The sequence below is a fragment of the Trichosporon asahii genome (assembly GCF_000293215.1).
Source record: "Trichosporon asahii var. asahii CBS 2479 unplaced genomic scaffold scaffold00018, whole genome shotgun sequence".
NCBI lineage: Eukaryota > Fungi > Basidiomycota > Tremellomycetes > Trichosporonales > Trichosporonaceae > Trichosporon > Trichosporon asahii.
This window is the reverse complement of record NW_014040906.1, coordinates 999802-1015454: the sequence shown is the minus strand read 5'-3', so window position 1 is coordinate 1015454 and position 15653 is coordinate 999802. Positions and strand designations below refer to the sequence as shown.

General features: G+C 59.5%; 8 protein-coding genes across 8 annotated transcripts; 4 read left to right on the top strand and 4 right to left on the bottom strand.

Annotated features, from left to right (window-relative positions):
- Positions 1-388: 388 nt before the first annotated feature.
- On the top strand, positions 389-2298 carry A1Q1_08295 (uncharacterized protein; the record flags this gene model as incomplete). Its single annotated transcript, XM_014326442.1, has 3 exons — positions 389-474; positions 519-1070; positions 1149-2298. 3 exons carry the CDS (start codon positions 389-391, stop codon positions 2296-2298), a joined length of 1788 nt encoding a protein of 595 aa, XP_014181917.1.
- A 143-nt stretch (positions 2299-2441) lies between these two features.
- On the bottom strand, positions 2442-3605 carry A1Q1_08294 (uncharacterized protein; the record flags this gene model as incomplete). Its single annotated transcript, XM_014326441.1, has 1 exon — positions 2442-3605. The coding sequence occupies one exon, from the start codon at positions 3603-3605 to the stop codon at positions 2442-2444; it is 1164 nt and encodes a 387-aa protein (XP_014181916.1).
- A 1560-nt stretch (positions 3606-5165) lies between these two features.
- Positions 5166-7028, top strand: A1Q1_08293 (uncharacterized protein; the record flags this gene model as incomplete). Its single annotated transcript, XM_014326440.1, has 4 exons — positions 5166-5494; positions 5534-5755; positions 5810-5918; positions 6174-7028. The coding sequence occupies 4 exons, from the start codon at positions 5166-5168 to the stop codon at positions 7026-7028; spliced, it is 1515 nt and encodes a 504-aa protein (XP_014181915.1).
- A 679-nt stretch (positions 7029-7707) lies between these two features.
- On the bottom strand, positions 7708-8571 carry A1Q1_08292 (uncharacterized protein; the record flags this gene model as incomplete). The annotated part of the gene is made up of 1 exon (XM_014326439.1): positions 7708-8571. One exon carries the CDS (start codon positions 8569-8571, stop codon positions 7708-7710), a length of 864 nt encoding a protein of 287 aa, XP_014181914.1.
- A 489-nt stretch (positions 8572-9060) lies between these two features.
- On the top strand, positions 9061-10388 carry A1Q1_08291 (uncharacterized protein; the record flags this gene model as incomplete). Its single annotated transcript, XM_014326438.1, has 4 exons — positions 9061-9307; positions 9419-10172; positions 10228-10255; positions 10314-10388. 4 exons carry the CDS (start codon positions 9061-9063, stop codon positions 10386-10388), a joined length of 1104 nt encoding a protein of 367 aa, XP_014181913.1.
- Positions 10389-10534: 146 nt separating this feature from the next.
- On the bottom strand, positions 10535-11550 carry A1Q1_08290 (TATA-box binding protein (Transcription initiation factor TFIID TBP subunit); the record flags this gene model as incomplete). Its single annotated transcript, XM_014326437.1, has 4 exons — positions 10535-10554; positions 10650-11064; positions 11189-11276; positions 11378-11550. The coding sequence occupies 4 exons, from the start codon at positions 11548-11550 to the stop codon at positions 10535-10537; spliced, it is 696 nt and encodes a 231-aa protein (XP_014181912.1).
- A 710-nt stretch (positions 11551-12260) lies between these two features.
- Positions 12261-13329, bottom strand: A1Q1_08289 (uncharacterized protein; the record flags this gene model as incomplete). Its single annotated transcript, XM_014326436.1, has 5 exons — positions 12261-12310; positions 12449-12600; positions 12638-12892; positions 13119-13209; positions 13260-13329. 5 exons carry the CDS (start codon positions 13327-13329, stop codon positions 12261-12263), a joined length of 618 nt encoding a protein of 205 aa, XP_014181911.1.
- A 246-nt stretch (positions 13330-13575) lies between these two features.
- A1Q1_08288 (uncharacterized protein) lies at positions 13576-15197 on the top strand (the record flags this gene model as incomplete). The annotated part of the gene is made up of 7 exons (XM_014326435.1): positions 13576-13640; positions 13681-13705; positions 13771-13979; positions 14127-14205; positions 14255-14326; positions 14502-14734; positions 14777-15197. 7 exons carry the CDS (start codon positions 13576-13578, stop codon positions 15195-15197), a joined length of 1104 nt encoding a protein of 367 aa, XP_014181910.1.
- Between the last annotated feature and the right edge of the window lie 456 nt (positions 15198-15653).

The window sequence follows — 15653 nt, the reverse complement described above, 5'->3', positions numbered from 1 at the left end:
CTGAGGCCATGGCAAGAACAAGCGCTCACCCGACAGACCGCCACTGTCGTAACTGAGCCGTAACTGGATGCGCTGGGTGAGCAGAGTGTCCGTTTCAGTGCTTGGTATGGCACCCTCCCTAAGCAGGCTGCCTCATGCCCTGCGTGTAGGGAGTGGCCCTCTGTGCGTCCTTCGCCATCCCGGTGCTCGAGCCAGCAGCTTTGTTGCTGTTTTGTTATAAGGCTGATGAACAACACTGTACTGTTCCCTTCGTCTCCTCCGCCTCCTCTTTCTCACCCCTATCTTTCTTCACTTCTGCGTGTGGTCTGGTACCTGCGCTCCCTCTTGTAGTACACTGTACAGTGTCGTATTCACTCTTTTGTAAAGCACATTCTCTAGATTTCTAACAATGGCTCCCAAGCTTCTCAGCCTGGTCGCCGCAATTGGCCTTGCGACGCCCGCGCTTGGCCACATGGCCCTTTGGCACCCTGCCGTGTTCGGGTGAGTCTGCCTCACTCTTGCAGAGACTAACAGCTCAGTTTCGAGGGCAAGAACGGACCCCACGGCGACAACTGGGACGCGCAGGACCTCGCCAACCCCCTCTTCCAGAGGAAGAAGGATGGTCCCGGCGGCTGGTGGTTTCACGGCAAGGTCGACGAGCCTCCCGTTGACGGCGAGTTTGTCGAGCTCGTCGCCGGCGGTCACCTGAACGCCGAGCTCAGCTGCAACCGTCATTTCACGACTTGGGGCAACACGCTCGGCAACTACGGAGACGAGAAGCGCGCGTGCGGCGCCCACGGCATGCGACACTGCGAGGACGGCGATAACGCTTCTGAGCTCAAGGACGTCAAGGGCTGCGCGATCGCGATCGGGTACGAGAGCGACCCCCGCAAGCTCGACCCTTCCAAGATGGTCGTCATCTCCGTCGACTATCAGTGCCCTTGGTTCAAGGCTGCGCGCTTCGAGATTCCCGCTGGCCTGCCGCCCTGTCCCCCCGAGGGTTGCCTCTGCACGTGGAACTGGATCCACAGCGCCTTCGGCGGTCAGGCGGAGATGATGCAAACCGGCACTTCGCAAACCAGGAGCTGTACGTAGGTGCAAGTGAAACAGCTGCGTCCATGTCTATAGATATACTACGTAGCCCTCCTTTGTCTCATGGTCTAGCGCAGTGGGGACCCCCGCCTCCCCCGGGTTGTCTACAAACCGCGACAAACCTCAGACGATCTGCGGGGTTTACCCAGACGTCTTATAGGCCAGTTCTCATGGGTACAACGTGCAGAAAAGTCCTCTCCCCGGATGCCCCGCAGATGGCCCCACTATAACCCGAACTTCGAGGCTAAACCAAGTTGCGGGGCCTTGCCAAGACATCGCGGCCCCAGGCACGCCCACCCTGACGACCAAAAGAGGAGACGATGGCCCATCGCACCCTTGGCTCCTACGTACCAGGACTTCATCGACCCGCCGTACTACAACTGGGAGTACGGGTTCAAGAATGGTGCCCAGGACGACATCTTCACGGTCGAGGCTGACACCTACACCAACACCGAGTGGGCGCCCATCGCCTGGAACACGAAGGACCACCCCGTGCCCCAGGTCACGCCAGCGACTAAGGCCAACGTGCCCCCCGTTCAGCCCACACTGAAGATCACCCCGGCGCCGTTCGACTTCGGTCCCGGCACTAGCGCGCCGCCCAACGGCCCTGCCACCCGTGCATGGACCGGGGCACCCGCCCAGCCCACCGCCGAGGCGGCCGCTACTCAAACAGCTTCGCCCTCTGCTCAAACTGCGTCAGGCGCGCCCGCGTCCAGCGCCGAGGCGACTGGTTCGACCCCAACTGCCGCTCCCACTGCCTCCCAGTCGACCACTGAGGGCTCCACCGGCGGCGAGTTCTGGATCGGAGGTGACGACCAGGACGGCAATGAGCAGAACGCTGCCGTGGCCGGGTCGTCCGCGTCCTCTGCCGGCGCTGAGTCTGGCTCTGCCTCGTCAGCCTCTGCCGCTTCCTCCGCCGCTCAGTCAGGTTCCGTCTCGTCAGTCGCTTCGTCTGCCGGCGTGCAGTCGGGTTTCACCTCGTCGGCTCCTGCTTCTTCCGCCGCGCAGTCTGGCTCCGCTACGTCTTCTTCCGCGTCCGCCTCGAGTGCCATCGAGTCATCCGCCCTAGGTGAGGCTACCACCTCTGGAGCTCCCGCGCCGACCTCGGCACCGCAGACCCCGACCGAGAAGCACAAGACACACGGCAAGAAGCCGAAGAAGTGCAAGCCCAAGTCGAAGCGCTCCAAGCTCGAGCACGCGCGCCGCTCGCGTCGCCGCTTCCACTAAACACAACCCCATACGAAAGGTGCTGGCACCTTCGCTGTTCATAATGAATGTCCATAATGCTGTAACTCTGTGCTAGCACACGGATGTATGGTCAATAATGCTGGTTAGTCATGGGCTAGTGTACACGTAGATGCATACAACTCTCATGTGCGAGAGGGGAAAAGGGGCGATGAGGAACCGGATCGCGGCATGCGAGTCGGGAAGAGCGGAGACACTGATCGATCGGAGCCAGCATCGGCAGCCCCCTCTGACGGGCTGGACGGCTCGCGCTCACCGTCCGCCGCTCGCGACGGGAAGAGGGGGGAAGCTGAGCGCTCGCGCTCCTCCCGTCGTGATGGGAACAAGGGCGACGCTGATCGCTCCCTGTCCGCTCTAGAAGGGAAGAGAGGCGACGCCAACCGATCGCGATTCGGGAAGAGGGGCGACGCCGACCCATCGCGAGCAGGGAACATGGGCGATGACGCGCGGCTTCCAGCATCGTATTCGCTCTCGCTCTCCTCCGTCGCATACAGGTCCTCGGCACTCGGCTGCACCCGTCCATACACAGGCGACGACTCCTCTCCTCTCCGCCAGTGTCCGAGCAGAACGCGACCCTCGTCATCCTCCTCCTCCTCATCGGCGGACTCAAACTCCCATCCGTCCTCCCGCTCCACGTCGAGCTCGGGGAAGACCTCGTGCGCGGCCCCCCAGCGTTCCGGATCGATCACGCGGCGGGGCATACGCTTCATCGGTCGCCGAGCGACCTTCTCCTTCGTCTCGGCGCTCAGCGCCGGCGGCAGCGGGTGCGACGGACGCATAGAGATCGGCCGGACGAGGTGGCCATTCTCGATCTTCCAGAACTTGCCCCGCGGCTCGGTCACCAGCCGCATGTCCTGCGCGTGCTTGCCGCCCGTCTGTACGATGGCGCGGCGCAGACGCTTACGCGCCCGCTTCGCCTCATCTCCCTTTGACGACGACGCCGAGCCCGACGCATACTTGACATCCCATCGCGGCTTCGCCTCAGCGAGACGCAGCTGTGCGCCACGCCAGTGCGCACCCGACATGATGTTCAGGCCTGATGTTAGCTCCGTGAAACCTAAGGAAGCTCGCCCCTTCCAAAATTGCCACTCACATTTTCGCAGCTGGGCAGGCGTAGTCTCGATGTTGAGATAGACGAAGGCGCGGGGCTCTCCAAACGCATTGGGCCCGGGGACCTCGAGGTCGAGTACTGTTCCGAAAGACTTGAAGCGGTCACGCAGGTGGTCCTGCGTGATCTGTGGCGTGAGGCCCGAGATATGCAGTCGCTTGACGACTGTCGGTTCGTTCATGGGAGGCGATTGTTGTGTTGTGGAGTGTGCAGTCTTCGTTCAGCCGGGTCACGAGATGTCGCAGCGAAGGAATGACGGCTAAGCGCTTGCAAAGTCTATTCTGAGCGACCGGGGAGCGGATCTACTTGATGCTATTCGGGCAAGCGATGTTCGGGTGAGAGGTTATGGCCGCCGAGTGGGAGAAAGTGGGGGTGGAGGAAGGAACAGATGCAGGTGACCCGATCCACGATCGAATTCGGCGATGCAAGCTACAGACCGTTGTCAGGCCTGGAACCAAGGCATCGACGGTCATGGGATCTTGAAATTGTAGTCTCACGTGACATGCCGAACGCTTGCCGAATCGCTGCCGTTGTGACCGGTGCCGGTGCCTGATCGCGTGGCGCCGAAACGCGGTGGCGAGCTGCCCCGGCGGAGGGCTGGCTCCGATCACTCCACCGAGGCATGCAAGCCTCTTGTCTGACGTGAGGGTCAACAAGTGAACCGTCGTTCCTCCGCATGGTCAATTAAGTGAGTACCGCTGCCGTGCACACGACACATAGAGACCGAATCCACGTCTGGTTGACCCAGAAACTTTGGCCTGCGTCTGCTCGGTCGTGTGGACGTTCTGGAATACATTCAGCCCGGCTTTAAAGTGTGCGCTAGCGAGTAACTCGGGTCGTTTGGATGCCGGGATGATCGCGAGACAAGTGTGGGGGATGGACTTTCTGGCGCCGGCGAAGGAGTATGACGCCAGGACAGGCCCCGTAGTTTGCTCCGCCCCGTGTCCTTTGGGAATCTCGGTGTACGTTGTCTGAGTGAGGGCTGGAGGATCCTGGAAGGTGTTGATGGTCTAGCGCAGTGGGGACCCCCGCCTCCCCCGGGTTGTCTACAAACCGCGACAAACCTCAGACGATCTGCGGGGTTTACCCAGACGTCTTATAGGCCAGTTCTCATGGGTACAACGTGCAGAAAAGTCCTCTCCCCGGATGCCCCGCAGATGGCCCCACTATAACCCGAACTTCGAGGCTAAACCAAGTTGCGGGGCCTTGCCAAGACATCGCGGCCCCAGGCACGCCCACCCTGACGACCAAAAGAGGAGACGATGGCCCATCGCACCCTTGGCTCCTACCCTGTCGCTCAAGCCTCCTCCACCCACCACTGCGGCCAGGTGAGTCTCGATCTCTGGTCAAGTGGGCACGTCGACTTGGTCACAGGGGCATTATCGTCTCAACATGTGAGAGGCCCCTGGCCATCCGCCAATCGGATAAAGCAATCTAGGCCTGAGGTACAGACGAAGGTGGGGCCAAACGTGTCTCCAGCTCGCCAGACACAGCCAGATAATGGACGGAAGTCGGAATCCCAATCCCGCCCCGGCCATTGGTTGTACCCCGCGCAGTCGATCTCTGCGCATCGCAAGCTGTGGAGGCGATTGTCTTTGAGACAGATTGATTATCGCGCGGGGTCCCGGCAAAACCACACGGGGAGGCTGAACGACTATTAAAGCTGGCCGCGACGTGTTGTTTCGGACTCCTCATCCTTCGGGCAACAACTCCTCTCTCCTCTACTCTCTCCTCTACCACAATGTCGACCGAGAAGCAAGAGACCCAGTACTTCGAGAAGGCGAACGCGGTTGAGGGTGCCTACAGCACCGAGCAGTCGCTCGACGGCAAGGGCCACGACAGCTTCATTGAGGAGGTCGCCGTCCGCCAGGATGGTTATAACAACCTCGACGAGGGCTTCGACCCTGCCGACGTCAAGAAGACCCTTCGCAAGGTCGACGGACGCCTCATCCCCATCCTCATTGCGATGTACTTCGTCTCGCAGTGTGACCGTTCCAACCTTGGACAGGCTCGTGCCGCCAACCACCAGGCGATGCAGACCGACCTCAAGCTCAGCGAGGGCAACAACCGGTTCGTCTACTTTCCAGTCACCATCCGCTGACATTATAGTTACGGACTCATCACCATGATGTTCTTCATCCCTTACATCATCCTGGAGATCCCCTCGCAGCTCGGACTCCGTCGCTTCGGCGCTCGCACTTGGCTCGGTGGCGCGTGTGTCCTCTGGGGCGCTGTCATCCTCGGTATGGGCTTCGTTGAGAACTGGACTCAGTTCCTCGGTCTCCGCGTTCTTCTTGGTGCTTTCGAGTCCTGCCTCTTCCCCGGTGCTGCGTGAGTAATACCAATTTCTCTTATTTCGAATCATTTTCGCTGACCGTGCCACAGTTACCTGCTCGCGTGCTGGTACCCTCGCGCCCAGATCTCGCTCCGCATCTCCATGTTCTACACGATCTCTCAGTCGTTTGCCGGCATGAGCGCTATTCTGTCCTACGGAGTGAGTATCAGTTTGTCACGGGTTCCGATTGTGGAGTGAAATGCGCGGGAGCAGTGCCTTGTCGTTGTGCCGCGATCGCCAATTGCAGCCCGGTCGAAGTGACCGGTGGCACTTGGCATTCGGCGATCGGCACATGACCTCCGACACCGGTCATGGCACCGAGCTCTCGCTGCATCACCATATTCCGGACCCGACAGTGACAGTGCCTCGGCACGGCCAAGACGATGAACAGCAGCTGACTTGCAGATCTCGCAGATGCACGGACTGCGCAACTACTCCGGCTGGCGCTGGATCTTCATCATCTACGGCATCCTGACCATTGTCATCGGTATCGCGGGCATCCTCTTCATCGTCGACTTCCCCGACAAGGCCCACTTCCTGAACGAGCACCAGCGCCACATCATCAAGACCCGCATCCAGCGTGACCGCAACGATGCCGAGCCCGACTCGATGACCTGGCACAAGTTCCTGAAGTACTCGATCGACCTTAAGCTCTGGGTGTTCGGCTTCCTCTTCGGCACCTCTGGCCTCGGCATCTACGCTCTCTCGTACTTCATGCCCCGCATTCTTCAGTCGATCGGCTTCACCAACGCCCTCACTCAGCTCCTCATGGCGCCTCCTTACATCTACATGCTCATTCCCTGCCTGATCACCGCCAAGATCTCTGACAAGGTCCCCCGTGCCCGCTGCGCCATGGTCATCTTCAACTGCATCTGCGCCATTGTCGGCACTCTCCTCTTCTCGCACCTTGAGACCTCGCAGAAGGGCGCCCGCTACTTCGGTGTCTTCCTCGCTTGCGGTGGTGTCAACGCCAACCTCTCACTGTCCATCGGCTGGGCTCAGTCCTCTATCCGTGCCCAGTCTAAGCGTGGCTTCTCCTCTGCCCTCGTCGTCGCCTGGGGCGGTATCGGCGGTATCCTTTCCTCGGTCGCCTTCATGGAGAAGGAGGCCCCCACCTACCCCACCGGAATCTACCTCATCATCGGCATGGAGGTCGCCTCGATCTTCCTCGCCGCGGGCCTCGCCGGCTGGTTCATCCTCCAGAACAAGCGCGCCGACCAGGGCAAGGTTGTCCTTGAAGACGACCCCAACTTCCGCTACCAGTGGTAAAAAACTCTTCTACATCTCTCATACAGGCGTAGAAAATTTCTAGACATTAAGTTTCCTTAAGTTCATCATAGGGTATTCGGTATCGCATCGCAGTTTAGTTTGTCACGAACAGTATCGGTTCGCACGAGAGTAGACCAGCCACAGTAAAGACGTTGTAAAAATGCATTTTCTCATGGGTAACAGCCACATTGCAGAGCAACGAGCACTTTCCTTGCTCAAACATTGACGACGATGAGCAGATATCGAATCCCGGGAGAACCAAACGCTGGGTGGAGAAGTGATGTCGGCCCCCGACTATCAATCCATCGGAAAGGGTGGGTGGGAGTGGGGCCAGGGTCTGCCTCGTCACCGGTGCCACACTTCTCCCCACAGGTGAATGGGAGGCTGTGTCCCTCATTCCTTGTTCCCCATCCCGTTTCAGTGGATATCCGCAGCATGCGGGCTTGTACCCTCCGCTCTGCTCTTGCTGACATTGCGGTGCCGTGCTCATGCCGATTCGGCATGACTGCCGTGGAGAGGATGACAAGAGGCGGGGTGGTACGTAAGTCGATCGCCCGCAACTGCCCGTGCCTCTTCTGCCACGCGTGCCGTACTAGCCCTATGAGCGCGTGTGACGTTGCTTTGCACTTCGCAAACCAGGAGCTGTACGTAGGTGCAAGTGAAACAGCTGCGTCCATGTCTATAGATATACTACGTAGCCCTCCTTTGTCTCCTGTCTCGCAGCTTCGTATGGGTCTGGGAACCAGTGCACCGCGGCGTTGACCATGGTTACCTTCTCCTCTTCCTGCTCTGGTTCCGTTGGCTCCTTCGTTGGCTGAGGCGGAGATGGGGCCGGATGAGAGCTGAACACATGAGACAGCCGTCGTCGTAGGCCACCCATAAGCGAAGCTTGTGAGTCTCGCCGTTGCGCTGACCCAGCTCTTAGAGGAGCCGGCTCACGCGGCCGCTCCGACAAAGACACGGCCCTTGTTCCTCTTCCTTGATGGATGTGGCCGAACACGACAATCTTCGGCTTCACCCTCTGTATCTCGCGCAAGAGGTGTGGGCATCCTTTGCCACCCTGATCCAGGTACCCCCTCGGTGGCCCGTGCACGAGCAGCAAGTCTGTTCCGTCCGGTACACGGTTCGTCCACAAGTCCAGCTCCGGGTCGTGCTGAAAGGCTGCCTTGATTCCTCTCGGCGCGGGCGTGTTTGGGCTTCCAAAGATCCTCACTCTACCCTGTGGCAAATCCAGCTCCAGACTCTCGTTGCAGAGGTAGTGAATGTCGTGCCAGTTGAGCTCGTCTGCCGTGCCGCCGGGCGTGAAGCGCAGGCCCCTGGCTGCAACAAAGTCCGGGTCGAGCAGCATGTCGTGATTCCCTCCTACGACGACCTTGTGCTTGTGTGGCAAGGACGCTATCCAGTCGAGTTGGTTCTGGAGCTCCCGCAGAGTACCGCCATTGCTGAGATCACCGGCGTGTAGGAGAATGTCGCCTTCCTCGACTGGCGGGGTCGCGTTATGCGTGTCTGAGATACAGACTATTCGAATGCCTTCGGGCGGCATACTATTGAGTGAGCTGGATGTGAGTGGAGGAGTAAGTAACGTCAAGAGTCAGTGCAGAAAGTGCACGGTGCACGTCAAGCTCAAGTGCGGCCTACGGTCTCTGAAGCCGCGCCAGCACAGCTTGCGGTGGCGAGCAGGTCCAGTCACTCGTCAGCCGTAGTAGACCTCCACCGACGTGACGTGACCGGATGGCCGCATCCAGGCACGACTTCGTCTCACGACCCAGCTCGCCGAAGCCGACACCGATGCACATCGTTTGCTCCACAGTGTTGTGTATCGGGCAATTCCAACATCTTCGCCCCGAGGCCAAGCCATGTATCTCAGTCTGAACGAGGAATGCAGCACTTGACTGGCTGCGCAGTTGCCCACCCGCCCCTCCGGCCCGGAGAGACCGGGATCTTCCAACGGCGGTAATCACCGGATAAGCCCCTTCCCTTCCCTGCGACCTGCACCATCTCGACTCGAAATATCAGACCTTCCGACGCTATCATGCTCCCCTCACTACGCACTCTCAGCTCAGTCAGCAGGATGACCCAGACTAGCGCGGCGAAGCAGCCCCGCGCGCTCGTGTTCGGCCTCGGCGCCATTGGAGGGATCTATGCCGCGATCTTGAAGCGCTCGAATGCGTGCGACGTTTCCATCGTCGCGCGCAGCACGTATGACGGCGTCAAGAAGCATGGGCTCAGGTTCAACAGCGAGAAGCACGGCAACGAGGTCGCGCAGTTTGGAGACAACGGTGAGTCCTAGCTGCGACGTCCGCTGGCGCCTCTGGCAGGGAGGAAGATCAGCGTGGGAGCTAGTGAAGAGTCCGAGATAAGGGCCGCCGGAGGACATCGCTGATTCTCAGTGTTCCGGGACACGAAAGAGGCCGCTGCTTCGGGTTCGTTCGACTACGTCCTCTGTGCGAACAAGGCGCTGCTTGACGCGAAGCCCTCGCTGGCTGAGCTGATCTCGCCGGTCATCGGTCCCGAGACTGCGATTGTGCTGCTCCAGAACGGTGTCGGCAACGAGGTTCCTCTGCACGCCGCGTTCCCGAAGAACACCATCCTCTCAGCGGTAGTGTGGACGGGCGGCCGCGTGGTGCCGACCACTGACGGCTCCGTGGAGGTGGCCCAGTTTGCGCGAGAGGGTCTCACGATCGGCGTCGACCACGCCGAGGGCGCGGACCCGGAGCAGGAGAAGGCGCAGCTCGACCGTTTCGTCGACATTCTGCACAAGGGTGGAAGCACGGACACGGTGACGACGGACGATATCCAGTCCGCGCGCTGGATCAAGGTTATCTGGAACTGTGCTTGGAACTCGCTCACGGCCGTCACGCGCGTGCGCACCAACCACATTTTTCAGAGCTCCGAGGGCGCCGCCGACCTCTCTCTCGAGCTCATGAGGGAGGTCACGGCCGTCGCGAAGGCGAAGGGACTCAACATCCCCGACGGTACGCCGGAAAAGCTCCTCAACGACGTCCAGGTCGTTCCTGGTCCCGGACTTCCGAGTTCGATGATGATGGACAACGAGGCTGGAAGGCCAATGGAGGTCGAGGTTATCCTCGGCACGCCAGTTCGCGAGGGCAAGCGTCTTGGCGTTCCCGTGCCGATCCTAACGACGTGAGTACATGCCCCCATCGCAAGCTGACACTACAGTCTCTACACCGTCACGAAGGCTCTCGACTGGCGCAACGCCCACCGGAGTGAGGCGGACATGTGAGCGGATGGACGCATAGATCAATGAAACGCTAGACACAATAGGACCCGTTGAATCTTTGTATGATGATGAGATTGACATGGACAACGACGAAGCGCAAAGCTACGGAACAAGAGTGATAATAGTGCTAATAGTTTGTTTGTTGATAGACACGGACCAGGGGCTGGAACCACGTAGGAGAGGGGGATGGAATCGGGGCGAAGGATCGTTGCCATGCCGTGCGTGGGATGCTGATGAGGGTATAACAGATGGGGGAACGAAGCGTCTAGGCCTCTTTGCGGAATTCTGACCGTCAGCTACACAAAAGCTCAGGATCGACAGCGGGGCTGACGCCGCCGGGACACGTCCCCCGGGTATGTTCGGCGCCGCCATGTACTCACCGACCAACACAGAGTAGATCTGCTTGAAAGCCATGTAGATCTCCTCGCGCACCTTGGCTCCGGTCAAAACAATCTTGCCGGAGACGAAAATGAGCAGGACGACCTTGGGCTTAAGCATACGGTAGATCAGACCGGGGAACAGCTCGGGCTCATAACTGCTGAAAGCACCGTGGCTGAAAGCCAGACCCTCAAGACGAATGGGGAACTTGACGTCGCAGGATCCGACGATGTTCTGAATCTTGAACTCGGCGAACTTGGCGTCGAAACCAAGCTTCTGGATAATACGAGCGTATTTACGGGACGCAAGACGAGAGTCATCCTCGGACTTGGCACCGGTGACAACCATCTTTCCAGAGGCGAAGATGAGGGCTGTCGTTTTCGGTTCACGGATACGCATCACCACGGCGGCGAAACGCTAGGGATTGTCAGCTTTGAAACTGGAGACGGCTTTGGTAGCTCTGACGATTACGACGATAACGTGATCAGAAGCACGCCAGGGAGCACCCAAGCTCAGACTCCACCCGTCGTTCACTACTCACCTTGGGGTTGTACTCGGCGTTACGCGCATGGAGGGCGATGGTCTTGAGGTCAAGACGACACTCGAGGTTGACAGTCGCAACAATGTTCCTGTGGAACAGGTTAATAAAACCACTCGGTGATCACCGCAAATGGAAGCACCATCTACCCCGCCAGCCTCTCATCCACACGGCAACTCTGATGATACCCACTGCAAAACGGGAACAAGACCCTGTACGGGAGAAATCTCTGGAACGCTGGCTTGCGGACGAACCACAGCGTTGTTCTTGCCGTACTCATCGTTCTCTCCAGTCTTCTCGGGGGTGTTGTTAGAAGCGGTGTTCGAGCTCGAGCTCGCGGCGGCGTTGGGGACGGCGAGCGACATGATGACGTGCGGAAAACGAAAAGCAGTTGACGGCTAGGGGAGGGAAGGCGCAGGTGCAGGCGAGGAGGGAAAGTGGATGGAGATGGGGGATGACTGTTGTTTCTGGTGGCGAGGGGTCGGATCAAGACTGCTTGTTTGTGATAATAATTTGCGGTTTCGCGCGAACGCCTGCCCGGAGCGCGTCCTCAACACTCGTAGTGCCACGGACGCCAGATGCGATGAAATGGGCGAGAAGGTGAGTGGATGCAAGAGGGTCGAAGATGGGGTGGTGTGAGTGATGTTGGCTGGGGTGTTCCCAGAACGACGACGAAGGGGGGCGGGGCGGCTCTCGTGCTTCCATCCCTTTTATACTTCCGGCGCTTAGAGCTCGTGGCAGCGTCCAACCAAGGGCCGCCCTGCCCGAGCCTTGGTGCACGTAGCTTTCTACATGTAACACCATGCAGCACGGCTTCTCAGCGCTCGTTTATTATATACCACATGCGCTGCAGCTTGCATGCATGACTGACTCAGCCTCCACTGCCTCCACTGTGCGCGCCGTACACAGCAACGCTGCCTCCTTTTATCTTCTAGGCACTGGGCGTTCGGGTCAGGACAAAGGGCCAGTTGTCCGAGTGTTAAAGCGTGATCGACATTTCGTCACAACAATCAACGTTTGCCCTCTATGCTTCGCTGTAATTTCAAACCTAGGAATCATGCATGTCACAAAGTCTCTAATCACTGTCCGAAGCAACGTCGTTGGGGTCAATGACATCGTCGTCCTCTGCGATTTGGTTAGCTCTGTCCCTCCCTGCATGGACTGCGTGGTTCTTCATCCGAGCTCCGAAACCGCTTCGCGGAGTGACGGCCCACGAAGCGTGCACGCCGCAAGACAATGGCAACGGCGTCTCCGACAACTCACCCTCAACGACATCTCCACTGCTAGCAACCATGTTCTCGGCCTCAACTCTACGCAGCATGGCGCGAACCTTCTCGTCGTCCGACTCCGGGTCTGCAGTGTCACGCCAAGGAGGAAGGAGGTCGCCTGGCCGCTCGTTATGGCGGTTCTTAACACTTCATGTCAGCTCCTTGACAGCGCGATACAACTCACTGTTGGTCGGCGCCAGCCTCAAGAAGTGATCCGACTGGAGGGTCAGCACGATTGACCATAGGGCAAGCGTAGGCACGGACCGCCAGTCGCGCCGCCAACTCACCCAGATACAGCCTCATCCCCGGCTGGTCCTCCCACTTCTGGCGAACAGCAATGTGCAGCGGCGTGTCACCGCCCAGGCGATTCCGGACATCGGGATCGCAGCTGTCGTGGTCGAGGAGGTGCTCAAGGATATCCGTAGATCCGTTCATGATGCTGTCGAGTCAGCACGAGCCAGTGGAGCAAAAGCTTACGCGTAGTGAAGAGCTGTGCGCGAGTCAGTACTTCCAGAAGACGCCCAAGGGGCGTTGCTACTCACCAGTGTTGCCGAGTCTGCGCGCGTTAGCGTTGCTCCAACCGCTCCACGAATAGCCCGTCATCATTGAGGGTGGACCACAGTGTTTCTGAGGTCCAACTCCTCGGGCACGGTTCACTAACTCACCCATCAGCATAGTTTACATCAGACAGCTGCGAGAGGGCCGACTGAAGGAGCTCCTCATTGTCGGTCTTCGCGGCAGCAAGGAGACGCTCGTCTGGTGTTATTAGCTCGCCGTCTCAGGTTAGGAAGTGTTGTTGCACATACTGGCGGAAGCACCGTCCTGCTGAGACTCCTCCGGCGGAGGAGGAGGAGCGGCGCGGCTGGGGGCGCTCATTTGGTGGGTGATCGGAGAGTTGCAAGGTGATGTGGACGTTGTCACAAAGGTGCATAGAAGTCGTGTCGTTCGTGTCGCGGCTGTGCGGCGCATCGTCTGGGGCCCAGCCCGTCCACAGCACGTGGCGTTCGAGGCGGGACTTTCACCCAACCTCGCCAGAAAGATTGGGCGACGTCATATCCCGCCTCCTTCCTCGATCTCATCGCGCTGATCCCATATTCTGTTTATCCATTCATCCCCATCACCATGTCCGACACGAAGAAGACGACGAAGGAAGATCTCGACCAGAAGAGGGACGTTCCGTTCTCTCGGTAAGCTACATAGGATCGGTGCGGCGTTCGCTGACAACAGCCCTGCCACCCCCGCTCTGCGCCAGGTTCGTGGACCTTCCGTCTGCTTCGGCAACCTATCGAACATCTACCAGTGAACTGACAGTTGCAGGCTCAGACCGCGGTTGTTGGTCTCGGCGAGATGGGTAGGCGCATTGCCACCAACCTCGCGCGCACGCTGCAGGAGCAGGGGCACCCTCCTCTTTTGGTCTGGAACCGCTCTTCCGACAAGTTCGACGAGTTCAAGGAGTATGCGAAGGGCAAGGGGGTCAGCGAGGACGCCTACAACATCTGTCCTAAGCTTGATGACCTCGTAAGACGGTAAGTGACTGCATATCCCTGCCCATCGCGGATGGTGTTGGTCATCGTGTCCACGGGCTGGTGGGGATGCGTGGCCGTTGGCCAATCGCGGATCGCTATCGGACCGAGGCCGAGGATCTAGCTTGCGGCAATTGTTACTAACACCAGATCGAACTTGATCCTCACTTCGCTCGCTGGCGAGGAGGCTGCAAAGGAGGTCTACGACAGGATGTTCTCGGTGCAGGCTGTACGTGATCCGCGAAACGTGTGAATTGCTTGGCATGACTAATCCGCAGGACCACCTCCCGGAGCGTCAGTCCGAGGCCGACCCCGCTCTCCGCGGCACCATCTTCGTTGAGACGTCCACCGTGAGTACCGAAGAGGTGTTGACGCTGTGCAAGATGATCGCGGTGCATGGGAACGGGTAATGGGTGCGGACGGTGGTGACGACGGTGGCGTCTGCATGGACCAATATGATCGGCGAAAAAGTCACCTTGCCGGCGGCTCGAGCTATGGGCTCCGCCAGACCGTTGCTGACCTCAGATTTACCCCACGGCCGCTGGTAAGATTGAGCGGGAATGCGCGAAGGGCGCTCTCCGCTCGTACCTTGCGGCTCCCATCTTCGGTGTGCCCCGCCAGGCCGCCAAGGCGGACATCACGATGGCCATGGCCGGCGACTATTACGCCAAGAAGATCGCGGCTCACGTGCTCTGCCCCTCCATCTGCAAGAAGGTAATGGACCTCGGCTCCAACCCTGAGCGCGCTATGAGCTTTAAGTGAGTAGGCAGCTTTCGGACCGCTTGCACAGCTAACGTCAGGTTGACCGGAAACGCGCTTGAGCTCGGCTTCATCGAGCTGATCTCGGAGTGCTTCACGCTGGCGGACCAGACCGGTGTTGGCTCCGAGAATCTCCTCGAGCTGATCCGCAACCAGCACAACTCGCCTGCGCTTGTCCGCTACTCGGAGCGCATCACCCAGAATAAGTTCGACGCCACCGGAGGCTTCACCATTGACGGCGGCCTCGCCGACAGTCAGAACATCCGCCACCTGGCCGACCACAACAACGTCCCCATGCCCGTCATTGATGTCGCCCATGGCCACCTCATCACCGCCCGCGCCCAGGGTAACGGCCAGATGGACTGGACGGCACTTGTCGGCGGAGAGCGCATTGCTGCAGGCCTCCAGCCCTTTGCCGGCAAGACCCACCTGGAGCCGTGGACTGAGGACGAGGAGTCGTAGTGTGGTTCCTATGTTACGTCGAATGTACTCCGTTTGATCTAGTCGCAAGATGTATGTCTTCTCGATGGCAATGTTCCCTATGCAGGCGGGTCCCGAACTATCGTGACTTCCTCGTCGGATGGGGCTCACCAGACGGTGGGCAGCCGGAGCGCCCCAGCTACGAGTATCCGAGCCGTAGCCGCCCTTGACATCGAACACGAGTACTGCTCTCAGCTGACTGAGCCTGGCGCCTGGCACGACGTGTGCAAGTCATTTGTGAGCCATGGCCACGATCACCGCGGCGGTCTCAGCCGACACCGAAGCACCAGACCGCCTTCACCTCAACGATGTGCACATCCGCATGTCTCAAAGACACTCTCCCCTTCTCAGCCAGCGCTCCCACTGCATCCAACCACTGCAACTCTCAACACACGCGTCTGCACACTCCACCCTCCCATACTCCCCAACGTCACCCCT